Here is a 27,261-nt window from a genome sequence, read left to right as displayed (position 1 = left end):
AGATCCCTGCTAAAGCAGGGTCACTTAGGAGTGAAACTTCTTTCTCCTAGAAAAGGAAGTATCTGCTTGTGGGACTATCCCACTCTGACCATTTTACCCAACTCATGCCCACTTGGACTATTTAATCAACTGCCAACACCTGAACAGCCAGTTCACTTACTCAGTGCCCACACAATCTCACGTCCTTAGATCAGGCTGTTGGTGCCTGGGTTTGTAAAGTCAAAGAGCAGTAACATCATGTGCTGAGAGCACAGGAGGAGCAGTATCACACAGAGTGAAGTGAAAAGGAAGGAGTTCAGTCATCTTCATGGAAATCTAGGTAGTTGTGGTTTGGGTTGGTTTTTTTTTCATCTAAAGTCTTTAAGGTAATGAGTTGTTCAACCTTTCAGAACTGATACATCATCTTCTCTACCCCACTGTTCTCATTCTCACAAATCAGAAAAAATAAGAATTCAGAACCAAGTGACAAACTTGGTTATCATCAGCTTTCTGTGCACTTTTAAAATGTGCATCCTTTAAATGTCTATATGAAATTAAAAGATAATACTTTAGAAGCACCTGATGTCCTGCTCTACCATGTAATTTTCTAGTTTCCTAGCAGGAAAAAAGCTCTGGTTTCTAATATATGTGTATGTCTTAGTTAGGATATGCTGATATTAGAATAAAAGCTATGAAATCTAATGCAGATGTCTAGTAAATATTTTCACTAATTATGTCAAATGTAATAGCTGGATTCAGTGTAGCAATCAAAGAGCAAGTTTATAGGCCCAGGAGTGCTTTCAACAGAACCAGATGAAGTAACTCATCCCCTTCCCTGCATCTAATTCAAGCAATTTATTATAGTAAAACTGTCCTTACCTGAACACATCCAGCTAACATCTCATAGAGAATGTGTGCACGCTTCTTCATGACTCTGACATCTACCAGAGTGGAGTCTGCACACTGACCGTTCTGAATAGGATTTATAAATCGATTGCGGAACTCCTTAATTGAACCTAGCAAATTCTCCTTAATAAAGTTCACCATGCAGTGATCTAGGAGAAAAAGATCAGGCTTGAGTTCAAAATGGAAAGTACAGTACTGGAGTTAATCATAACAGAAAATAAATGAGTCATAGCTAAAATTATGAATTCTCTGTTGAGAAAAAAACAAACACACACCATCCATCACCCAAACATTTTCCAGAAAGAGCATCTCTAATCTTATACTGACACACACTTCATAGAGGTAACTTCTTAATTTAACATCACCAAAGCAATCATGTAATAAAAATCACATGTACAAAGATTTTAAAATAGCTTCAAAACATATTAATGAATAGGGAAAAAGAAATTACAGCATGTTAACCAACACAGGCAAATGTTACAGGCTAGTTCGGAATGAAATTCCCAAGACAGTAAATCACTATTTAGTAAGCTCACCAAGAACACTGATCTACAATGGTTTAAAACAATTTAAATAGATGCTGCTAGAAGACCTGGTCTACCCATCTCCCCTCTGAACATTCTCTCCCTTCTCCTGTTGACGTGCCAAGACTCATCTGATCCTCTGGTTAGCCAGATCAAGGAACTCAACTGTCAGAAAACTATTCACTGCTGCACTGTTCATTTTCTGATATTCCTCATGCAGGCTCCCTGAGGAATCAGATGGTCCGTAAAGCTATGCCAAGGGAAAAGATGGAGGAGAGGCCAGATTCCAAGCAGCTTCATTTTAATTTGGCTTGAACCATCACGGAGCCACATCTTGAGAAAATTATTTAAAATGCAAAATTCGATTGTTGCTGGTTTCTATAGCTAAAAAACACTCAAACAGCTTCATGGTATCAAATTCTTCTACTCAAACTACATCAGTCTATAGATTGCTGAAAGGCAAAAGTGTATTGGAAGAAATAACCACTTCTCAAACCAGAGAATACTCACATTCTATAAGGTTATTTTGCAGCGGTGTTCCTGTAAGAATTATTCTTCTCCTAGATCGGATAGAATTCATTGCCTTAGAAACAGCAGATGCTTCATTTTTTAGGATATGTCCTTCATCACAAACAACAAAGTCAGGACCTAGAAAGAAATAACATTAGATTCTCTTCCATCTTTTATAATCCCCAAGAAATTGGCAGCCTGAAGAATCCAGAATATGTTCTATTAACGTTATGAGTTTTTTTAACTTGTGTGTTTTGTGGTTGGCTTTTTTCACGTTCTCTCATTTAGCCTTTGCACTAACATTCACAGAAGCCATTCTGGTAAACTACAGGCTGCTGCTTGTAAAGTCTTCATGGGAAGGATTAAATACAGCTTTGCAATGGATTCCTATAAAAATTATCTGTTTGTGCTGCTAGTGTGTGCACGTCTACATTTCCATTCACCCTCTTAAAACTTCATCAAACTGGTTCTTAACTCCAGCTCAGGCTGCCATCTACTGGTGCTCAGGCAATTCTGAAGAAAAGAAAAGATCAGGTAACCAGAATTTTTCATTAAGGCAACAGGTCAACATACAGGTCAGGCTAAACAGTGAAGAAATCTTATCTGAGATAAGACCAAACTAAAGCTCGATGTGAACTACAGACAAGTAGTGGAAAGTGACCACAGCAAGTCACCGCAACTTTCTCTCAGAAGATGAAAGCAAAAATTCTGGACTGCTATTTCAGTTTGGTACACAAGGAATGTCAGATCCCGACCTCAACACAGTTCCACCATATGTAAAGCAAGTATAATAGAATTATTAAGTTCTACAATTTAGGGCTTAAGATAGATAACACCAAACTCAACAGAACAAACTTACCCTAATAACTGAGATTTGGGGCAGTTTCTGAAAGCTCTTTTCTTGAAAGGAGGAGTAAAAGATATTCTAGGATCCAGCTAGTAACTTAAAATGGGCGTTTTACCAGATCTAATACCTGACCTTAATTCCAGTACTATCAACCATAGTTTATGCACCTTTGAAAAATGCTACACAATGCCATCAGCTGGGTTCACCTATTTAGCTCTGAACAGGCTGATATTTCAGCATGGACAATCTATTCTTTTAGAACTTAGTTTTCCTCAGATTAACATTAAACTGTCTTGCAAAGAAGAAACTCTAGGACAGTGATCAACAAGAGATCACCATGTGCACATGGGTTTGGAATCTCTCCAGAGGCGACTCCACCTCTCTGGACAGCCTGCCCCAGGACTCCACCACCTTCACAGCAAATTTCTCATGTTTAGGTGGAACCTTGCTGGGTTCCAGGTTGTGTCTGTTGCCCCTTGTCTTGTCACTAGGCACCACTGAATACAGTCTGGACCCATCCTCTTGAACTCCACCCTTTAGATACTGATAAGCATTGAGAAGATCCTCTCTCAGGCTGCTCCTCTCCCGGCTAAACAGCCCCAGGTCTCTCAGCCTTTCCTCATCAAAGAGGTGGTCCAGGCCCCTCAGCACCTTCGCTGCCTCTGCTGGACTCTCCCCAGTATCTCCCTGGGAAGCCCAGAACTCCAGATGTGGCCTCCCTAGGGCAGAGTAGAGTAGATCATCTCTAGTCCTCATTGTAGCATTTTCTGCAGAGTAAGGACCTTGCACACAAGCTGCTTCTGCCATGTATAGCACTGCTGAGATGGGTTTGGAGCCGGTTTCCAGAACTGAAGCATTTGCAAGGATTTGCAACATCTCCCCCACCAGATGTGACAGCTTGTACATTGAAGTATCATTCTCAGAAATAGATTTGTTCTAGGATGCTAGGTTTAGAATCAGAATCAAAGTACAGCAAGAGAAGAAGGATAGTAGTATTAATGATAGAAAACAATCAAAATGGTCCAAATACCCTGAAAATCAGTTTCAGTGAAGACTGTGATTCAGTACTATGAAGTAGATAGTTCAAAACAAAACACCAGCTCAAAAACTCTTGTTTAGAGTAAGCGAATGATCATAAAAATAGGAAAAAACCTATGTTAGCGGAATTTGTGGTTTGTTTGGCAGGCCTGTAGCACTGGTATCTTGAACTAACATCTTGGCTACAATTCAGCAGCAGGGATTTTCATAAATTTGTGGGTTTTTCCCTCATTCTTAAAAAACGTGAATGCAATTCATTATGGACAGAATATTTCTCTAAGTATTCTAAAGGAATGTGAAGCTTAAAGGGACCTCAAGAGATCACTCAGTCCATTTTTTTCATCTGAGATAAGACTTATGAGAAAAGGACATATCCTCCCTTTACAGAATCATGAGTGGCAGGGATTGGAAGGGACAAATAGGAAATTCCATGACCCCTCTCTTCTGCTAAAGCACTTTGTGATAATATCTAATTCGAATGACTTCTTCCCCAAATCAGAAGAAATTCTGCCCTTTCCTTTCTCCATCTGATGTAAAAATACAACTGGTAAAAAAGCTTTGAATAACCTGGTCTTACACAGGAGAAAATTTGTCAGGCTAGATGTTTTTTCTAGGCTAAAAAGCTTTGCTCCTTCAATCTTGCCTATAAGATCACACTCCATCTTCTTCTCACTGTACTTGCAGGTTAATATACTGAATACACAAAGCATACACAGTGACAGATATATAGATAGACACACAGTTCTTTTCCTCTGAAGCCAACAAGAACTTCAGTTTGCTTTATACAACTGCCAATTAAAGAGCAGTTTCCAAGCTAAACAGAGATGGAATTTTTATTAGTAGCAACAACTAAAAACAAATTAAAAAACAAATGCAAAGTTATTGAAATGCTGCAAGCAAAGCACAACAGCTCTCAATAAACCAACGAGCATTTCACCAGCTGCACAAAGCATTATGGGAAGCCATTTGTTGCTCTGCATACATATATGATCCTGCTATTATTTCACATAGCAGAGCTAGTTAATTAATGAAATCACTTCTCCACCCATAAACTTTGGCTAAACCTTCCCTCTATGCTCCACTCTTCTGCAGTATACAGTGCAATATAAGCTCCTGCTATGGAATATGTCTACCCAAGCAGGATTCATTTTCACCAGACACATATCATTAAATTATTGCTCAAATACCAAATTTGCAACTTTTTAAATTAAAAATGCTCCCAGAGGCAAAGGTTTTTCTATTTCCAGTCACAGCAGTAAGCCAGCACATAGCTCTGCAACTCCTTCACTGGCAGCCTGCTGTATTGCCCATGCTGTGATTCACGAAGATAGAAACAAATGATGGTGGCTGCAACAATCTTCTCATCAATTTGGCCCGTCCAAGTGTCTCCAAAAGTAATGGATAACAAGAAATGAACACTTCTGTCTTTTTGTAATTAGTTAAAATAGGAAAAGATTTGAAGCAACATAAAAAGCTTCATAAAAATAATTATGGAGTTACTCAAAGGTTAAGTTTTCTTAACAGTCTGGTTCCATCCTACCAATCAGCTAAACCAAGAAGAGAATAAAACAGGGGGTTCCATCTTCATATGAAATGATTCAAAATCCACAGGGCTCAACATGCTGCAGCTTCTGAACTTGATTAAATCTACAAATCTAAAAAAAACCCAAACTAATCACAAACACTGCACCATTGTGCTGTCTTAAATTGCTTCAAGAGGTTTGGAGTTAGAACAGAACCATGTCTATAAGCAGGGTGCAAAAACCAAGAGATTCACAAGAGATGGGACAGAGAAGGTTACACAAGTCACTGTGCCTCCTCCATAAAAATCTCAAGTCCAACATGCCACCTCCCTCCACAGCCCAGTACTTCTGAAGTTACATAAATACAAATCCATGAAGGAAGTGACTAAATTACTGTAAAGACACATGGTAAGAACTCCTAGGTTTAGCCTCCCTTACACGTTCCAAAAAGAAAAAACCCTACCAAAAAAAAAGTAAATCAATCATTATACCAATCATCATCACTGCACCAGAACATGACCCACTGAATAGAAAGCTGCTGTTCTGTCACTACTTCAGGACAACAGTTCACACCCTTTCTTCTCTAGGTTTGACTTTCCTAGCAACAGTCTCAACAAATCCTGAGCAAATCACACACTGCACCCTCTGCTCCCATTTTTTGTTGTTGTTGCTGGGTTTTGGGGGGTTGTTTTGTTTTTAATAACTACAGCATTAACAGACATGAGAAAACACACTGGTAGGAAGTGCATATTCTTCATTGTTACAAATAATGCCTGTGGATTCAACACGATCACACAAATAATTCATCAGCTACTGTACTGAAGCTTCCCTGACTCCACAGCAATTACGTGATTTAGTGAGTCAAAGTGGAAGAGCATTAATTAATGCTCTAACAGGGTTTCTGCAACGATGGAGATGCCAGTTCCATTTGGCCAATGCAAATAACTGCAGTTACTGCTCCTGTTAGAAGAATCCCTGTGTCTGTTCGAACGAAATTTACAGCTCCACTCCATTATTTGAAACTTCACAAAAATCAGGGTCACCTAATCACAGAATGGTTTGGGTTGGAAGGGATCTTCAAGACCATCTAGTTACAACCCCCCAGCCATGGGCAAGGAACACATTCTACTATAGTAGGGCGCTCCAAGTCCCATATCCAAGCTGATTGCAAACATTTCCAGTATAAAGTACAATTACAAAACAGCCCACTGCTGTATTTCATCAATTGGAAAAAAAAAAAAAAAAGGAGAAGGGAGAAAATCAATCACAATCAATGAAGAAACCTGAAGTTCAACCAGATAACTAAAACCCAAGAAACCTACATGCAAACCAAAGAAATCATTTACCCTATCAGCATTCTCCATTTAAAGTATCAAATGTATAGCTCTGGCAGGCCTGGCAAAGTTAATGTTAGGTGGGGAGGGGGGGAGGAATTTCAACCCACCACAACAGCAAAGCTGCCTTTTAAAAGCAGTTTTCAAGGTATGATGCAAGCTGCATAATGATAAATTGTTTTCAAACATCAGTCACCACTTCAGAATCTCTAAGAAAATGTTGCTGTTTTGGTGGAATTTGCTAACCCCAACATTTTTAGTTCTTATTGGTGATCATTTAATAGATTTGTTATATTAACTTGGAGTATTTTTAAGTGCTTACATAAGTTTGCTCAGTTCAGCTGATCTTAAACCAGACATCCATTCTTAGACTAAAAAAAAAGTAATAAAATATTAAGTGCTTTACCTGCAATCAATTAATTAGCACTTAATTTTCACTTGTTTGTTCACACTTCTAAGGTACACTCTCAACTGTTTTTCATGCCTAGTTGCTCCCTCAATGGTAGATTTCTATCAAGGGCAAAGCAGTTTGTGGTTTTAACAAATTAGCAGATTAAAATAAATTTAGGCTCCCAACAGAGTCACTTCCAATTACCTCATAAAGAAAGCAGTGCTAGCAAAAAAAGATTCAACAGCTATTAGGAAAAAATTCCAGTATATATTCCTATGTTCACTTCCCTGTTTGAATCGTAGAATCATTAAGGCTGGAAAAGATCATCAAGCCCAACTATAACCCATCTACCATGCTTACTAAACCATGTCCTGAAGCACTACATCTACATGCTCCTTGAACACCTCCAGCGATGGTGACTCCCCCTCCTCCCTGGGCAGCCTGTTCCAAGGCCTCACCACTCTTTCAGTAAAGAAATTCTTTATAATACCCAATCTAAACCTCCCCTGGCACAATTTAAACCAATTTCCTCTTGTCCTATCGCTTTTTACTTGGGAGAAGAGACCAACGCAACCTCTCTACAATGTCCTTTCAGATAGCTGTAAAGAGCAGCAAAATCTCCCCTTAGCCTTCTCCTATCCAGACTATTTGGTTCAATAGAAAAGGCTGTTGTAAAAATAGGTTTACAAAAGCAGATGGGGAAGTTTCTGAACAATTATTTCTGTAACTTAGGAAAACCCAACAAAGAAAATGTGATTGTTTTTACTAACATTACTGTTGGAATAGATTGCCATTTGCAAGATTACTTAGCCCACATGCCTAAACCAGGAAATACAGCATATCTAACGTACATTTGTATTCATTTTCACTTACCTGGATCAACTAAAGCTTTATTAAATATTTCTTTAAGTTTTCTACTCTTCACATTCCTGCCTTGTGCAAGATTACGATACATCTCATAGCCTATTATCATCACACCACCTTCATCTTGCCAGCGCTGCAGCATGTAGCTTCTCTCTTGAGGGCGTTTCACAGTTGCCAGCTCACAGACCTTTCAAAAGGGGAAAAAGAGGCTTACAGTTCTCTTAAAATACCAAAGGACTGCTTACTAATACAAGGTGATTTTTTTCCCAAAGTGCATCCCTTAGCCTGTATTTTGAGTGGTAGAGCTTCCTGGCAATGTAAACTATTCCATCATTTAATTTTTAAGACTTCTTTAAAACCTTGTACCTCTAGTTTTTCATCATCTTCTAAACCTTCTTGCCATTTTTCAAATTCATTCAACCAGTTCAATGCAGTGTTTAGTGGACACACAACCAGAGCTGTCCGAAAATCCAGCTTGTCACACAGCAAGACTGTGTGAAGAAAACTTACTACCTGCAACAGGAAAAAGCAGACAAAAATGCTCAATAAAACACTCAGTATTAAATGCTAGGAAAGAAAAACAACAAGCATATATTCACACACAGATCTCTCAAAACTGGTCTGAAGCAGTTTATTGAATGCTTTCCAAGTAGCCAGACTGGCTGTACACAGCAAATAGTAACAGCTTCTTTAGGCCTAGGAAAGAACACCTAAACCTTTTCATGTTGCTTGGTGTTTCTGCTGGGCTGCTTGTTTTTGAGTAGTAGCAAATAAAAATAGGACTAGAGGTAACCTGTAAAAACCCAGGAGCAGAAGAGACAATGATCCTGTGGCAGCTCCAGCTCTCACACCATTTTTAATGGTAATGACAGCACTCTAATCCACACAACTGTACAACACCTGGAAAGTTCTTTCTGGAACAAATCTTGGCATTAAATCTGAGTTGCCAGATAACACGTTCCAAGTATTTCAAACTTGACTATGCTGGAACACTGGACAGCAAACTGCTTTTAGATGCTGTAATACAAAAAGAATTACTAATGGTTTTGTGATCCAGACAAAAGCATCTCATGTTCAGATGAAAAAACTAGCCAAGACTACTTATCACAGAATACCCATGTCTCAGACCACCAGCAAGTCGCTAATTGTCTTATTTCTCTGATCCCTTACTGACATTCTTCTCTGCAGTTTGCAATGGCTGCTGAACCATCACTGATTTAGCTCTTTAAAGAGCTGAACAAATGGCATTACAGAGTTCAGCACGTTCTGCTGTAAAATAGTTCAAACTAAATACACAGCGTCTAAAGCATAAGTGTACAGAGTCACCCATAATGCATTTCTAGGTTAAAACACACCAGTTCTGCAAAAGATTGCAAACCCCCAGTAAAAGGTGTCAACAACTGCTGAAGAACCAAACACCCAATCTAGAACTGAGCACATAAAAACACACTTTTCAAAGATGACTTTCAGAGTAGGTACTAAAGTCCTCAACAATGGGGTTGTAATTATCAAAATATTTTGTCTCTCCCCCCAGCTTCCCTAAACAAAGCAAACCTATATACACTGCAGCTGGAATTCTTAAAAACTTCCTGTCCACAAGCTGTGCAGCACAAACAACCAAGACTGAAGCTTGTTTTACCTAAACAGTATATAGACTGAATGGAGCCCCTCTGATCATCTACAAATCCTTGTTATTTGGAAAAAACCCTGTGACCCCCTAAAAATCCCCCAAATCAGAATGCTCACAGAAACCAAGCTTCCTTTGATATCCTTGAGCCTGTTCTTTGCAGAGGAATACTCAAGTATATAAAGAATCTGATGATGTTACATTAGCTTAAGTGCTCCATGACTATGTCTTGCAATTTGCAGGTCAAGAAAGAAGATTCTCAGAATAAGAAAGTCCTAAATACATTTGCTGAGCTAGGTCAGGAGAGCAGGATGGGGTATTGCTTGTGTAACTTTACTTTTAGAAGAATCCTAGGTAGCAATGGTTTTAGTGAAGACAAGAATAAGGAAGCAACTGACCCGGTAAGGCAGAGCTAACACTAGGAAAGAGTAAACAGGTAACTTGCCAGATGCTCCCTGTAGACTTTTCTCTCGGAGCAGATTTCAAGTCTCTAAAAATAATAATGAAGGACTTCAAGCCAAGCCAAGTCTGCTATACAGCAGCACTCACATGTGCTGACTACACCAAACACCAACAAGGCAGATGTCAACACTACAAACTAAAAACTACTGAGACACCTCACTCCAAACATGCAGGTGTCAAAGACAAACCACCTGTCAAGAGGATCTTAAAGCATTCTGTTTGCTAAGTGACTAACAAGGTTGTAATGCCGGCTGCTGTCATTTGCAAACTGTGCAACTAGCTACAGCACAGAAGTGTTGAGACATCTTTCACACAGCTTGGAATTCCAGTACATTGATATACTGACCTCTCTATGAATGAACAGATCTTGAGCCTTCAGGTCAGGTGATAGGGCTTCCCAATCCAGTGGGGAAGCTTCTACCACAACTGACCAAGATGGAAGAGGATGGTGAAATGGCATTTCCTCACAGACGCTTTGAGAATCCCTTCCTCACTGTAGGAAGAAAATAACCTCTTTGAGAACCATCATCACCACGCTACAGAGACTGCACTCCAGGGAACGAGTAAAGCACGTCCAAATTTGGAGCTTGAAGGAAGAATTTAGAATGAAGTGTTGCACAAGTGCTGGCTGCTAACATCTTCTAGACTTGCTGGTCACAAACTCACCAGAGCACTAGACAGATCTGTTAAGAAACTTTATAGCTAAGAAAGGCACAGGAAGGCGCTGATTGATCCTTAGTTTAAGTCAGTTCTAATCAATTCCAGTATCTCCAGAAGTGGCAAGTTAGATCTCTAGTGATTTCATTCAAGCCAGAGATCAAAAAGCTTCGCAACTCATTTCAACAGCCACTTGTCCCAAGACAGACAAGCGAGTAAGTCCCTCCTCCCAGAATGAAGAAATAGCATCAATGAAGATCAACGACAAAGAGGCCCTACTCTTCTAACGGCCTTTTCAAGTGCAGGTAACTTTGTTACCCTCCTTCCTTCTTCAGAGTACTCCAAAATTTCCCTCTTTCCCAGAATCAAAAGTAAAGTTTCTTCTGTCAAATGACTTCTGTTAAAGGAATTCCTAGGAGCAGACCAGACAGCAGAGCATCAAGACAGGCAACTCTCCTCAGTAGTATTTGTGGTGATGTTACCTCTGACTAAACCCCAAAATCTGTGAAGATGATTACTTGGAAACATGCAAAACAAAAAAGAATTCAACACCCCTGGCTAGCCTGAAAAAGCACGAATACTAAGATGCAGGGAACTCAAGAAAGCCATTTTTCATCCTTTACCTCTTTTGAAAGCAAAGGGTGTAAGCTTCTCCTGGGGCCTACGATTTGAGAGACTGAAGAATGAGAGCCAGGAGAATTGTTTTATAGCAACTGCTTGGTGATCAGTTTCAGAGGAAACACTATAAGATGGAGCTTCATATTTTGAAGATTAATAGAAATGGGAAGTTGTTCACTGTGCAACTTCTAACACGGCAGAAGAGACACTTGTATCATACCATGAAAAATGGAAATCTTCTAGGAAATGCTACGAAGAGTTTTACAAAGCAGTCTTTAGCAGTGCCAAGGAGAAAGAACACGCACTGAAATGACAAGGAAGGCTTAAACCTGAAGATCTTGGGAAGTAAAGAATTGTAAAGCCAAAGAGGAAAAAAACTTGAAAACTGATAAAGAGGTTGAAAATATGCCCTGCAGTTAACTGCCAGAGCAGTAGAAGATTCTGGTCATAAATGTTTGTGATGCAAAAACAGCCCAAAAATATCAATGTACATGTGGACAATTACTAGAATAGAAAACAAATGTCCCTTCAACCCTGAAAAATCTAAATAGTAGCAAAACATTTTTTATATTAAAACAGAAAGCATCTGACTTTACACACTAAAGAAGTCTGGCATAAAAAAAAACCAACATAACAAACCGACTCTGATAAACCTCTACTTTATCAGCACAACAAATACATCATAAAACCACTGAGAAAAGTGAACTTTGTTTAAGGAGCAATACATTCATGAGGAAGGCAGAAAAAAACAACCAACCCCAGAACCTGCCTAAGATCATTAAACTATCTTAGAACGATCGGCTCCTGAAGCTTGTCTCCTAGTAGCTGTATTTTCTCGTTCTGAGTCGCAAGGGAAGTACAAACCACTTACAATCAAACATGACCTTTTCACATGAATCTCAATCATGAATTTAATTTTAGATGTTTGAAAAGCAGAGAAAACACAAGTGTGTCTCAGAACTTTCATACTGTATACTATGAAACACAAATTCTTTCTCAGGACTTCTGTATAAAACATTTTCCTCCAGCAACCCTCATTGAGTCACTGCCCAGGAAACAGGAAGTTTTACTATGTTCTGAAAGTCAGTAAAATTGGCTGTTGCTGGATCAGCTTTTAAGAGCAAGCTACAGATCAGTGAACAAGACAATACTTATTTCTTACCTGCAACGTTTTCCCCAGACCCATGCAGTGTGCAAGAATGCATCCAGAGCCAGGAGATGACTTTGTTTTTTTCACAGATTCACAACAGCAATCCCACATGAACTGAACACCTGAAGGAAATCATTGAACATCTTAGTATTAAGCATTCATTTTATTCAAGTTCACTTGGTAAGCTATAGGCGTGATCACTGTAAGATCTTGATAACCCTTAGAAAAGCAATGCTCTGGATAATTATTGATTCACTTTTGTCCACTAAGTTGGATGTGGGTTGATCTTTGTCTTGAACAGTTTTCACTGAAATTGTGACAACTGGGTTAGAACATATGTGCAGACTTGCAGATTATTGCATCTCAGAGACAGGGTGGAAAGAAGAGACAGAACAAAAAGTGGCAGGGACTTCATGAGAAGAGGAAATTAACTTGGTAAATAAGCTAAATTGTCTGAAACCAACTAGAAGAAATCCTGCCATAACAAATCAGACACTAAGTTTTATGCTTGAAGATGAAAAAAAATCAAGAACTGTGAAATCTAAAAAAGGAAATATATGCAACATAACAAAATGTATTAACAACTTGAGAGTCTGCAAGGTGACTTTTTATTTATCCACAGTATATTTATTGAAGAGTTGTACTCTACTATGATTTAGTCAGCACAAGAGTCTCTCAAAGGTCTTTTCCAACCTGGTTAATTCTATTCTATTCAGCTTGACTACTTGGTTTGGATCATGGCACCTCCCTTTAAGTGTTGAAACAAGACCACAAGCTCCTTACTCAAACAGAGAGGTTGTAAATGAAGAACTTTGAGGAAGATTTAAAATAACAGAACAAGCTGTGGAAAATTATGATTGATTATTCTCCTGTCTCCTTCACTAGAAACAGAATGTAGGAAGAGGTTCACTTCATCTGCAGTCATGTCAGGTTATCATTTTCCATTGAGAAAGCCCATACTGCAAGATTTTTATATCTTCACTGAAAAATGTAGAAAGTGAATATATTAATTCCTCAGTATAATGGGTAAAAATATACTTGATTCTGCCTCAGTGTGCATAATTAGATGATTCTGAGGACCCTTCCAACTTTACATTCCTAGGGATTTTTGCCTCTGAAACAGAACTATGTATTGCTAATCTCATTTACTTTACTTCAGATGTTCCAAAGATAAAGCATTAAACCTTACATGCTGGCATCTGCCTGCCTAGGAGATTTTCTTACAACACTGATTCAGGTTGCAGTGGAGGGGAAATAACAACCAAGCATACCAAAAAAAACCCCACACCCGAAAAAAAACCAAAACAACAACAATAATTTAAAACCCTTTTTCCTTACCATCTACTTGGTGTGGTTTCAGTCTGGTAACTATACTCCTGTGAACCTGCACTAACGGTTCTTTGGTTTCTTCATCTTCATCTAAAACCAGCTTAGTTGTAATGGGACACTTCAGAGGTGAAGCATCTTCTATCTCTATCACCTATAAACAGAAACAGGACATCACAGGAAAATGTAACACATGAGTAACACCAAGCATTTGACAGACACCAGCTTCAGCAAATTTGGCAGTTATCATTTATTTTATAGAGAGAAACCTTAACTTCTTTACTGTGCATCACAGTAAATGAGTGCTTTTGCCCCTGGAAAGCAAAGCCTCTGGCAATTAAAACAGCTTTCTAAAGACCTCAGTAGTCTTCAATAAAACTTACCAATGGTAACCCACAGGAAACTACACATAAACTTTGTGGCTTACAAGGCTACACGCAAATACTTTTAAAGTTACCTATCAACTGAGGTAGAGAGACATCATCTAAACATCATCAGCAGTTCAGCTTCCTAACACTCTGCCAAGAAAACAGGGCATACCTCTCTTAGTTTCTCTCTCTCCCGTTCTCTTTCTGCGATACGTTTTCTTCTTTCTTCTTCTTCTTTAAGTGCATTTTGTGTTTCTGTTCTAAGTTTATCATCTTTAATAATTTTCCGTATTTTCTTCCTGCCTTTTCCAGGAGATTTTGAGTCATCATTTTCCTCATCCTCGGAATTACTCTATTACAAATGAAATAATTATTAGCAAGATGATTCAACAGACCATGCAATCCATCATTTTTAGACAAGTAAATTTTTATACACACAGGTGAGGATGTAGCTCATTAAAAAAATTATACTTTTTTAAGGAGCAAGTTAGCCAGCATGACAAAAGAAATACCACCTTAACTGCTATGTCCTCCAACACACTAAAGATAATGCCAGCTGTGCAAAATCAGCACTGATGGCAGGTACTGTTCTGACTGTAGCTAATGACTATTAATGAAGAACTATTTTTCTGTTCCACTGGTGCTAGACAAGATCAGCTATCACCTACACCACACAAGAAACGAAACCCTAATACTAGGAAAACCTTAATCACTATGTCATCTTCTACATTTAGTTTAGAAATTCCATTCACTTTGAAGATATTGTGCAACTTTATCAAGATAAGAAATGGTGTTAGCACACAATGCTTTTTCTCCAGAATAGTGCCATTTTACAAGCTTTAGCACCGAAATAACATGGAAAAAATGTTTACGTTTTTACTTCACTTTCTAGAGAGCTTTTCCTATTCATTAATTCACAATACACAATAAATATAAATTTAAGAACATAATATAGTACCTTATTGTTGTTCTCACTTGAAGAATCCTCTTGAACCTTTATACGCCTTCGTTTCTTTTTCTGTTTGTAGCTACGCTGGTTTTCTTCTGCCTCAGCTTTCTTGGCAGATCTAATAAAAAAACAAATCCAGAGTATTACTGATAAGCAATAATAATTCATTGCCAAACAAAACAATGACAAAAACAGTACACAAGCTACATCACCAACTAATAGGATATAAACTGCCTTTTGTGCAGTCAGAGGTTTACTTCTATGTTCCTTCCCTCCCTTCAATTCACTGGACACATACAGTAATGGCTGACTCCAGACCCTGAAGAATCTCAGAATTGCTAAGTATTAGTTTTCTGCTTCAACCTACCATTTCTGAATTGACATTCATGTAAAAATGCATCTTTTTTGTTATTTTTTTTTTCCATACTGGCTCATCAAACTGCTGTGTATCACATACTGTGGTACAAATTCAAAATTCTCACCATTTTTTAGTAGATGCCATATTATAGACAAACATCATCAACAGTTTTAAGGAACAATCCAAAATCTTTTAACTTTTACCATCTCACTGCCTAAATCACACTATTAAAATCCAAAACTCATATACAAGATGAGCACAGTAAGGTGTTATTTGTACCTTGTTCTTGGACGTTGCTCATCTTCAGACTCACTGATTTCTTCACTAACCGCAGATTCATGAAACTCGGAGTCATTTGAATCATCGCTGCTCACTTTAAGAATGAAGTATGACATCATGTTGGATAATTACTGCAAGGTTAGCAACATCACACACCTAACTATACAACAAGCTCTCCAAGATCAATAAGCACTTTCAGACAAAGTGAGACCCATTTAACAGAATAAGAAGCAGCAACAGGAATATATGGGGTAGAGTGGAAAAGCTTAACACATGAACACTAGCCAAGTTTTTTGTCAGCAAGACTTGAGGTCTTCAGACATGAAGACTTCTATGGATAGTTTACAAACAAATGACAGCATTATCTTAGGTGGTGTCACATTTCAAAGGTGAGAGGGAGAGAACGCAGTGGGGAACATCACAGCAGTTCAGAAAACAGAAGTGAAAAGGCAGATGTTGTTTCTAACATTTTTAGGTGCAATTTCATAATCAATACTTCACAATTCATGCAAACAACCCTTAATTACTAACAACACATGCAATTATATTACAGTATTCATGGCTTGACGTTTCTTCAGGTAATACAAGTTTTAAATGGACTCAAAAGACAATTAAAAATAGCAGCATTAGGTTATAGTTCCATAACTATTTTTAGGAGCGCACACTGGTATTTATAGGTAATTAAGGCCAGCATGCCATTTCGCACCTTTAGAATTTCAGCTTGACCTTGAACACAGTGAAAAGCTTAACTGGTTTATGAATAATAAGGCTCAAAAGAAGGATTTTTTGCATACATGGGGAAATGCACTATTAGTAACATAGGGCTGAAACCCAGTGAGCTGAAACACATTGTTCTAGTTGAACCTACTGCACTTAAGACTTACGCTAAAGAATTCTGAGAATTGGTCTGGCTGCATCGTATCTGCACATTGCCACTGCAATTTACAATTACTTCCCTTGAAAGAAACGGTGTTAGTAGAGTCATTAATTCCATAAGGGAAGAAAAGCATGACGATGCACTCAGATAAAAATGAGTTTTCATGAAGAAAAGTGCACTGTGTCTTTCAGCTAGCATTAGTGCAACACAGAAGTCCTGTGTACCCTGACTTCCCCTGCCCACAAAACTGTCATCATCTGTGCTGACCACCGTGGCAGTAAGCTTTATCCTCTCCTTTGTTCAGAACTATTAACTGCAAGGGGCTGACAGCTTCTTTGTTCTTGCATGCAACCGCGAAAATGAAAAATCCAAGTCAAGCACCATTTCACAGTGCCATCTGCTGTTCAGCTAACGCATGCAGCATTCAAATTCCAGGACAGAGAAATTCCTGAAGCACAAGGGCCTACTAATAGTGCACGTTAAAGAGAGCACCACATAAGGGACAAGACTGTTTGTCACCAATGAGACATACTGGGTTTGTCTTTGTTACGGAAGATTAATATTCTAACACTCAGCAAGATTACTTCACATAATCAGCCAGGTTGGAAAAAACCTCAGAGATCAAGTCCAACCTAACACCTCCTGACAACTAAACCATGGCTCCAAGTGCCACATTCAATCTTTTTTTTGTGAACACCTCCAGGGACGGTGACTGCACCACCTCCCTGGGCAGCACATTCCACTGGCTAATTACTCTTTCTGTGAAGGACTCTTTCCTCACCTTGAGCCTAAACTTCCCCTGGCACATTCAATTCAGAGGATAAAATAAGCAGAGTGTTGCATTTGTACTCAACATTTTAAAGAAAACAGAATTTCAGATTTAACACCCAAAGAAGTTTTTACAGAGATTTTTGAATTACAGAGTTTCAGGTCTCCATTCCAACATGCTTTGGGCTTATTTCGTAGAAGCACATAGGTTTTGTGACCGAAAAGGTTGGCATTGTTTACCTTTCCTTCTATTTCTGCGCTTCACTTCTTTTTTCTCTTTTGGTTTCACCTTTTTTTCTTCACCAGATTCTCCATCGCTCACTGTCAGCTTGTGCCTCAGCAGTCTGTGTCTGTATCTGGGCTTCTTCGATTCCTCTTCCTCTGATTCCGATTCAGAATTATCTTCTTTTGCATTCTCTTCTGTCAAAGGTAAGAGTAGAGCATGAGCAACAACATACCGCTGTTCCCTCAAATCTGAAGTACTTTACACTGAACACTTGCAGCGTCTGTTCCAATTACTGTGTACATTAGTCACATCTCTGCCACGCATTTGCGCTTCCTACTGCTCTGTCTAGATCATTCCTTGCAAATCCCTAGGACATCTGAACTGGTTACAAAAAAAGACTGTTAACAAAAAGAAATACACTTAAAGGAGACTAAGAGACGATAATCCTCATGATCACAGAGCCACAGAATTGTCAGGGTTGGAAGGGAACTCAAAGATCATCCAGTTCGAACCCCCTCCCGACACAGGCAGGGGTACCTTGCACTAGACCAGGCTGCTCTGAGCCCCAACCAGCCTGGCCTTAAAAACTTCCAGGGATGATCATGTACACTGGCCTCCATTTGGCAACTACCTATTAACATCAATGACTTTTATTGAAAATTGAAGAAACTTTAATTATGATCTTCCCAAGTGACCTTGGAAAATACGACAGGCACTACAGCATCATTATTCCCCAGCTGCTTTTTAGTGCTCACCGTCATCTGCTGTGTTTTCAGTTTGCTTTCCAGTTTTCTTTTTCCTTTCATCTGATTCATCATCTGAAGATGCATCCTCATCAGAGGAAAGATTTGCTTTGATTTCTTCTAAAAGCATTTTCTTGGCAATTCTTTGAAGCAAAACAGAAAGAACTATTTATTCCATTGTTTAAGTAGAACTATACATGCTAAGTGTAATCCTATACCATTGAGAATGTCAAGAAAAGGGTTGAAAGCTGAACAAAAAAAGACACATGATAAAAAGTCACTGTGGTAAGACAAGATGTATCAGCAAAAACCTCATGTTAAATGTAATGTTTTAACTTGCTTTTAGAAAGCAGATCTGTATAAAGCTTCTTTAAAAAGATGTTTTGTGTTTTACACCAAGACTGAAAATTGCTAGAAAATGTACCAAGTTAAAACATTTTGCTTTATTCATGATCTCTTTGGATGGACTCTTGTTAGTCCTGGAACAGGCACTTAGATGAATTCTAACTGCAACAAGAATGTGAAGATGCTGAATACCAAATCCTAATACTCAAATCATTCCCTCCAAAAATGGTTATCGTGCTTACTTGATTTAAATCAATGAGATTCATTTCCAGAGGCACTGAATCTACTTAACTAGGGTATATGTGAGCACTAACAGTTTTAGTAACAGTGTATCACTGAACACACTGTTAAATAAGGTAAAAAGAATTGTTGTAATTAGCACTAACTCACAGGTTAAAGTGGTAATTTATTACCCTACCTCAACATCACTTGCCTCCCTGTTACCATTCTAATTGCCTGAGCCCAACTGAAAGAGATGATGTAGTATTTGAAGCAACTCATGATGTCTCAAGGTGAGCTGATACCAAGTGCCTTGGGTAAAAACCTCTCATTGAATCACTCATGTAACTACAAGCACTTGCCTTGCAGTAACTATAGCAAAAACAAACAAAAAGAGAGATGTGTGTATACACAGACACATAAAAAGTTTTATCAAACACCATGGGGCGTGCACTTCAGAGGAAAATTATGGCCTTATTTCCTGTTCCACAAACTGTTCGCTCAGCACAAGAACGTTTCAGCTAAGGTACAAAAAGCTACTAAGGAAAAAGGACTTCTTTACATGCTCTTCAAATATTAAAAAAACAAACAAAACCGAAAAAACCATCACCAAACAAACAAACCCAAACTTACATGAATCTATCCAAGGCAAAATATGAAATGATTATGTCAAAAGCATAGCAAAATAGTGGACTTATCCAAGAACTCATACTTCAGAAATGTCCTGAGAAAGGAAAACTTTAAACCACAGTAAGCTTTAATTCCATATATTATCAACAGATTATAGTGTGAACCCACTGAAAGTTCATGGGTAAGTAACATCCTGTTCCAAATATTTTCACATTAAGTCCTTCCAGAGGATATAAAAAAGGGATTTTAGGGATTTGTTTTGTTGTTATTATTTGGTTGGTAGTGTTTCTTTATAACCCCATCACAACATGTTTAGTAGCAACAGGGATAAATAGTTTCTTACGTAAGAAATTAAGACAATTTCTTCCATCTCTTAATGGTCAAAAGAACTTTTTCTTCAAAGTAGAACCACTTGAACTAGTGTGGATTGGCCTCTATTTAAAAGCTTTTAGATGTATTATGAATCCTGCTGCAGGAAATACAAACAGCAGCAGTCTGGCTACTTTTCTTGTTTCAAAAAAAAAAAAAAGTAACAGTATCATCACCCAATTTTTGCTTTGGAAGAGAGAAAAGTAACTAGAAACACTAAAAAGAACTGCAAAACTTTAAAATTCCATCCTTAAAGTACTGCCTAGCAATATGGCCTTTAACTTATTTTGGATTGTCCTCAGTTGCATTAGCAAAGTTAACACCACCCGTACATGGATAACAATACTTACCTGCCACACAAGTCACCTTTAGTAATTTATATATGTATTTTTAAATAAAGGTTGACTTTGATCCTTAACAAAAGATCAGATGCATTTTCAGTTGTTCCCCCCTTAAGGGGACAACCAAATCAACAGAAATGTATTATCCCACCTAAAAACACCATGCACAAAATCTACTAGCCATGCTGCTATTTACCTCATCATCATCATCACAACTGAAAACCAGACTGGGTAAATTTACTAGTCTCTAAATAATTATTTGTAGTAATGCAAGTTATCACTTTTTATAGACAGAAAATTAGATTATTTTTTTTTTTAAGCCAGGAAAAAGACTGAACCATTTGAATCAAACTGAGATGGGACTGTTTGTTTACTGAAATTGTGTATAACTGGCATGTTAAGCTGAAAATATAAGACACCGTGGAAATGTTCAGAATTTAAACGATCCCTACTTCTAACACAACTCTATCTCTGGTGGGAATTACAAGTGTAAATAATATTAGAACCAAACAGATTAAGTCTTGTAAATGAATCTGACAAATGACTGCTGTTAGCAAATGGCTTATACGAATTAGAATAAATCAAACAGTGGACTCCTGAAACTGGTTGTAAATTAAATTCTACGTGACTCAAGATAATCTATCACATGTCTGTTTTAAGATAGAAGCCATATTAAAGTGACCAGTTTTCTAAGCTAAGGAACTTCACAGGCTACCTTTAACATTTTAATGCTTATACTAACATCAAACTGCAAGTACCAAGAAAAACAAGCTAGGATAGCATGAAAACTCCCTTGTTCACATTGTTCCAGAGAAACACATGGAAATCAAAAGATATTGAGGTATTTACTCTGGTCAAGGACAGAAAAGATATCTTGGCCAACCAGATGGAACAGTTGAACACCATAAACACATTTAATTAAGCAGCACAGAAAGCTGTCTGACCTTTAACATAGGACGTCAGGTAGTAAAAAATACCACCACAAACATATAAAACCCCCTCTGCATTTCATTCGTTTCTGCCACTGCTCTGCTATGACCTTGAGCATGTCACGTTGCCTCACCCCGCACCATCTTATTTACACATAGCATGAGATTTGGATAAAACACCGGTTTCCCAACTTGTATTTATAGTTCACCTGTGCACAAATGACACCAAAAATATACATTAATAAATAATGAACTCGTTACTATCTATTTTATAAGTTAGGCTGAAAAAAAAAAAGTTTTGAAAAGGAGAGAAGGAAAAAATGGGTGTTACCCAGGAGTAGTTTAGTCAAGGTATAGCCTACTTTAAATTACCCTTCAGACATCTCAGCAAAAACGGAATGTTGCAGCCTCTCATGAAGTGGAGCTAGGTCCACCTGATAGCTTCCACCATTCTTGTTCATGAATCTTTAAGTGCCAGTATGATGGACTCACTCATAATTGTCCAAAATCTTGATGAGATAATGCTACCACTGCAGAAATTAATTTTCTTCTTAAAAGGTCATAACTGTAAATATTGTGATGTATTACCACCAATTAGATTTTATAAACCAATTAGATTTTATAAACTCACACGCAGTGTTCATAAATACCTACTAATTATATGTAGAAATAAAGTTGCCCAAAACAAGCCTGTGGAGGAGGAGGGGGAGGACAATTTTTGTGTGCCAAATAAAAGCCACCATTTTTTCAGGTAGAGAATTAAATAGGCCTTTGGTATATTACTAAAAAAAAAAATTTAGAACCACTTCAAATATATGTTAAGAGATGAACATTTGGATGAAACATCATACAAATTTAAGGGGAAAAATATAGTGGACACTGCCAAACACCTTGTTCTAAATACTGCCTTTGCTGAACAGTCTGATTTTTCAAGCTGCCAGAGCCGTATTAAATTAAATGCTTGGACAAGAAAAATGTTTTACAAAAATTTATTGCAACCATCAAATATTTAAAGGCATTCTGCATGAAATACACTATTAACTTCTTAATAAACAAAACTACTGCAAACATATTAAACAGTACCATTTAAAAGATCAGAAGGACCAATAACAGATAATTACACAACACAAGATGAAAGCATACAGCACTGTATGTCATATTATGACCCACTTGGATATTGCATCTTGGCAAAGATGATTTCAAGACTATTAATATTCACGTCATGCACATCCAAAGGTATGCAAATAACAGAACAGCTAAACTAGAGATCTGCAAACATGAGTTCCCACACTACACATCCCATAGGTACTACATACTCTCTTTGGCCTGCAAGAAAATAGGCAACTTATCTGAATAGTAGGTAAACTACTTAAACACTTTGTGTTGAGTAAACAGAATAACAAGCTTTTAATTTCTTGAAATCTGTTCCATCTTTTCACATTTTATATATCTGATTTTGGTGCCAAGTACAACACGTGATGAATCAGACTGCAGTTACGAGTTCCTATGTCTGAAGGTTAACATCCCCACCTCATGAATATATATTATTTGAAACATCCCCTTCAAAGATCTGGCCCAAAAATGAAGTACAGAAACTGATTTTTAAACCCTAAATTCATAGCAATTATTCATCTGTTAGGAATTGGGTTATTTTCTTTCCCAATATAACTTTTAAACTGATAATTAAGATCTGGTGGCATCTGTAGTTACCAACCAGAAACACTTAAGAAGCAAACAAAACAAAACAAAAAAAACCAAAAACAGAAAAAAAAAGAAAAATTAAAACTAAAATCAAACCAGGACTGAAATCAAAGCAAATCTCATGTTACCAATGTTTACATGTTCTGCATATGACCTTATACTATTAAGTCCCTAAAGAGCATCTTACTTTGAAAGTTAAATAATTTGATTCAATTTGGTGACTGGAAACATGCAAGAACTACAGCAGTGGCAAAATTAATTTTGATGCCAAACTGAGATTCATACAGGATGTAGAACAGTGTTTTGAAAATTTACTTCAGCTACAGATCAAAAGACAACTCTGTGAAACAAAGATACTGTATTCTAAATTACAAAAAGACTCTACCAGCAACTCTGCAGAACTATGAAGCTGGTCCCATACATGCTATAGAGCAAAAAAGAAAGAAAAAAAAAGTTTCTAACATACTGCATAAAATTTGTTGAACTCCTTTTAGTCTAAAAATTTCCACAAGGAAACTGTAGCACATCATGGAGCAGTATTTCATGCTGTGTACTCACTTTGTTAAAACATGGTGCTTTTGTTTTCCAGCTGGGATAATTTTGATTAACTACAATGGCACTCGTAAAATAGGACATCTGACCTAACTGTATCTTAGAGAGATTCATTTTCATTCAACTTGAAACTGAAGTAATATGTGTAAGCCTCGACACTATTTTCTCTGCATTTGTGTTTTCTCTTTATTGAGAAAAGTTGATTTATTTTAAAAAAAAAAAAAGGGCAAATTATTTAACAGTAATAATCAAATTCAGTCTGAAAATATTCTAGCACTGCATACTGCACAGGTGCAAACCTTTACTTTCTATTCATATAACTAGCTGAAATTCACATCAGAAGTAGGTTTTGACCTGCCTGAATGAAAGACTCATCACAAACCTCACACTTTTGAGTGGGAACACAAACCAGACAGTGCCGCAGTGCATTTATAACACACCCTATGCAAGGTGTGTTAGCTAACACTTCTAAATACTCTCTTTGCATTTCTGGATTTTGGCCTCTGTTTTCTGGCCCCTTGTTCAAACTTGCGGGAAGCCCGTGAGCGAGTCTTTACAAGGCAGGCAGTCGTGGTTTTCACAACCTGCTTGCTCTTCCGTTGTGCCGGTTTGCGCCCACACCTAGGGTGTGTTATAATCTTTTTTAAGTCCTTATGGATGGTATCATACCTATTCTCAGGATCGTCATCATCATCATCTTCCTCCTCCTCCATTGGAACAGCCCTTGATTTAGTCTCTCCCTCATCTCCTGGGGGAGGAAAGGGAAACAAAAAAAAAACACAAACCCAAACAGTTACATAACTTAATATATGTAAAAGCAGTGATAAACAACACAGCACATGAATCCCAAATTACAAATAGCTCAGTAATAGCACCACTTTTCTACTAGCAAACAAGAAAAGCTACCCATCTTTTAGTATAACATAAACATTTTTCTATCTACTTAAACTGTACCTAATTTATACTTAAATGTTTTGATATTATGTTTAAAATACTCAATAAAGTCCCCAGCTTTTCAAGCAGCACTTTTATCCACACTATGCTTGCTACTACTACACCCAACTTGCAATTCCTTCCTTTTTACACAGACTCAATACTCTACTTAGGAGTCTGAAATCAAGTTTCCTAAGAAGTTCCTAACTCCATTTCAGAAGCTTCACTACCAAATTTGTATAAATTGAAAAGAAAACCCAAACAAATGCATTACAGAATCCTCCAGCAAACTCAGGAGCTACCCTGTTACCACTAAGTGTACTCCACAACCACAATCCTTGCCTATTTTGCTTTCAGAGTATCAAACCAATGCATGTGTTGCTGGGTATGTGTGAAGACTGACACTTGGGACAACTATATGTGTCATCTACAGTGCAAACCCAAAACCCAGATGCACCACAGGGATACTGTCTCACAAGGAAAGCAAACCAAAACCAGCAGTGTGGGACACAACAGCAAAGTGTGACATCTGCCTTTAAGCTCCTCTGCACTCTCCTGCCTGAATAGGAGAAATCAAGATTCCCAGGCCTGCCTTTCTTTTCTCTTGTTCTTCTGACTCACAGATAAGAAGCCAAATCTGCTAGTTGGTAAAATTAAGCTTAGGAAGAGATCTCAAAATCTGAACCAACTAATACCTTATCAGTCCTAAATTGTACTGTTTATTTTCTACTTGTGAAGAAGGGGTTAAAACTAGGCTATAAGAAGCTCACTCTAAGTGGTTTTAAGGTACACTTGTCCTGCAATTAGCCAGATGTCTGACAAGACTGTGTTAAGTGGTGATCACAGAAAGTCCCTCACTCTCAGGCTTACATAAATAGAAGTTTCCTGCTGGTTAAACCAGATTCCAAGTCTCATTTCAACAATCAACCTATAGAGCTTCTTCCAACACACTTTAAGCTTTGCTTTTGCAAATTGAAGAGAAAGGGGAAGTTTGTTTCCCCTTAAAATTACAAAGGCATAATCTCACAGAATCATACAATAACTAAGGCTGGAAGAGACCTCTGGACATAATCTACTTCAACTCCATTATCAAAGCAGAGCTAGCTCCAAAGGGAGGTCACCTTTCACAGGATCGTGGCCAGTCAAGTTTTGAATATTTCCAAGGACAGAGTGCAAAATTTGACAGGGTGTAACGATCCTGAATGTAAAGGATTTTGCCAGAACCTGCATCCATGGCCTCACCCTTTCATAACAGGTGCAGCACAGCCTTCTCTGTAACTTCCCATTAGGCGATTAGGAGAGAGCAGACTCTCCATTTCTGGCACTCTCCAGGCTAACTAACCACTTCTCTAGCTCTGCTGTCAATCGTCCCACATCACCATCTCATTTTTCCATGTTGCACACTGTCACCTGTCTCTCCTATCCAGTAATTACCCAATCTTTACACTTACAACCTGCAAATAGAACAATCACTCCCACAGCCTCAGAAACCCAGTTATACCCTCACCAACTTTTTCCTCTTGGGTCATTTCAACATCAAGTCTATGAACATACACTGTCCATCAGCGATGTTAGTTTTAAACTACTTTTTTTGATGGTCCAGTGATGCTAAGAACTGCTGCATGTGGGTTACTGTCACTGAGTGCCATCAATTGTCTGTGGGAAGTCTTGTAAAAGTTATGGCAGCCACCACATGTTCATTACTATGCAAACCACTCATTTGCAACCTCCTGCAGCACTGGCATCATTGAGGAAAATATTGTTCTGGCAGCCATCAAGGAAAAGCCTTGAAAGTCCCAGTATTACATGCAACTGAACTTATTCAAAGGACTTCAGAAAACAAACATTACAGGGCTGTACAATATGCATAATAAGAAACCTGGTTTCTGTTACTCTACAATGATGCAAACCACCATTCATCAAATGCTGCTTTCCTACAGGGTTCTAAACTCGAAGCAGCAGAGCATCTGTGAAAAGCAACTTTTTCATCTGCAAAGGTTAACAATCCTCCAGAAACTGAACTGCAGGAAAACTTAAGGAAGAGTTGGGTCAGCATCAAGTTGGTAGGAAAATGGAGGAATATGATGTTCAATTTAAAATCCGAGCATTATGTCGGTTTAGAGGTGGGGTGGGGTTTTTTGTTTGTTCTAAAAAACCATCACTTGATTTAGTGTCTGTCTACATGGGCTTTTGAGAAACCCAAAATGCATCTATGTCCCTCCTGCTGTCTCCATGAGCAGATTGCTGGTTTAGTCACTTTCAGTCAGCTAGCAGCTTTACTAACTCCTGTAACTGTTGGCTCAGATACAGTGAAGTCATGCATATAAAGTTCTGTGAAACATCAGAAGCAAACGTAGGAAATAATTTACCTGTCACAGTAATGAACACTAAATAAATTTCATTTTTTCTAGTTGAAAATCTAGTTATTAAAAGCCATGTGTATTGCCCATGTAATGTGAAAATTACTCTTCAAGTAAAATGTTAAAATTCAGCAGTTCTCTATTTCTTTCTCATTTCCTGAAGATATAAGACACTGATGGAGTAGTTCTATCCTGGCAAGAAAAATAATTATTGCTATGAAAACAGTAACTGATTCCTGTTAACGGACACCAGCTCCTCTATGGCTATGTGGATCTTAAAAGGCACAAAGATCATCTACTTGATTTTGAAGATGTGTACTACAATGCTACAAGTCCTCAGAGTCATCTCTAGCACATAACTCTGAGATGATAGATTTGATTTTACCAGGTACCAGTCACTTAAAAGCAGTTTCTGCTAAAGGGACCCTGGGCAACCAAAAACAGGAACAGGCTTTGAAAGCTGTGCTGCAAGGAAACACCTGTTGGAATTACGAACTTGGGCTTCTCGAGCATCTCCACTGACAGTGACGTTATTAATTCCACAAGTGACAGGATGCA

The 27,261-nt window shown here is 38.0% G+C and overlaps 1 protein-coding gene across 2 annotated transcripts in view; it reads right to left on the bottom strand.

Moving 5' to 3' along the window:
• The window catches only part of ATRX (ATRX chromatin remodeler), an 84,053-nt gene that overhangs the window by 26,853 nt on the left and 29,939 nt on the right, over positions 1-27,261 (bottom strand). For both annotated transcript variants that reach the window (XM_054169460.1, XM_054169461.1), the window contains 12 exons: positions 24,080-24,158; positions 18,337-18,467; positions 17,596-17,775; positions 15,711-15,804; positions 15,083-15,191; positions 14,297-14,476; positions 13,769-13,910; positions 12,443-12,552; positions 8,283-8,429; positions 7,926-8,103; positions 1,920-2,057; positions 859-1,034 (listed from right to left, as the gene is read on the bottom strand). In XM_054169460.1, the coding sequence (XP_054025435.1) occupies positions 859-1,034; positions 1,920-2,057; positions 7,926-8,103; positions 8,283-8,429; positions 12,443-12,552; positions 13,769-13,910; positions 14,297-14,476; positions 15,083-15,191; positions 15,711-15,804; positions 17,596-17,775; positions 18,337-18,467; positions 24,080-24,158 (1,664 nt within the window). The remainder of the gene's footprint in view (positions 1-858; positions 1,035-1,919; positions 2,058-7,925; positions 8,104-8,282; positions 8,430-12,442; positions 12,553-13,768; positions 13,911-14,296; positions 14,477-15,082; positions 15,192-15,710; positions 15,805-17,595; positions 17,776-18,336; positions 18,468-24,079; positions 24,159-27,261) is intronic.

The sequence above is a fragment of the Dryobates pubescens genome, chromosome 18 (assembly GCF_014839835.1).
Source record: "Dryobates pubescens isolate bDryPub1 chromosome 18, bDryPub1.pri, whole genome shotgun sequence".
Taxonomy (NCBI): domain Eukaryota; kingdom Metazoa; phylum Chordata; class Aves; order Piciformes; family Picidae; genus Dryobates; species Dryobates pubescens.
The sequence above is the reverse complement of the archived record's forward strand: the minus strand, read 5'-3'. Positions and strand labels throughout refer to the sequence as shown.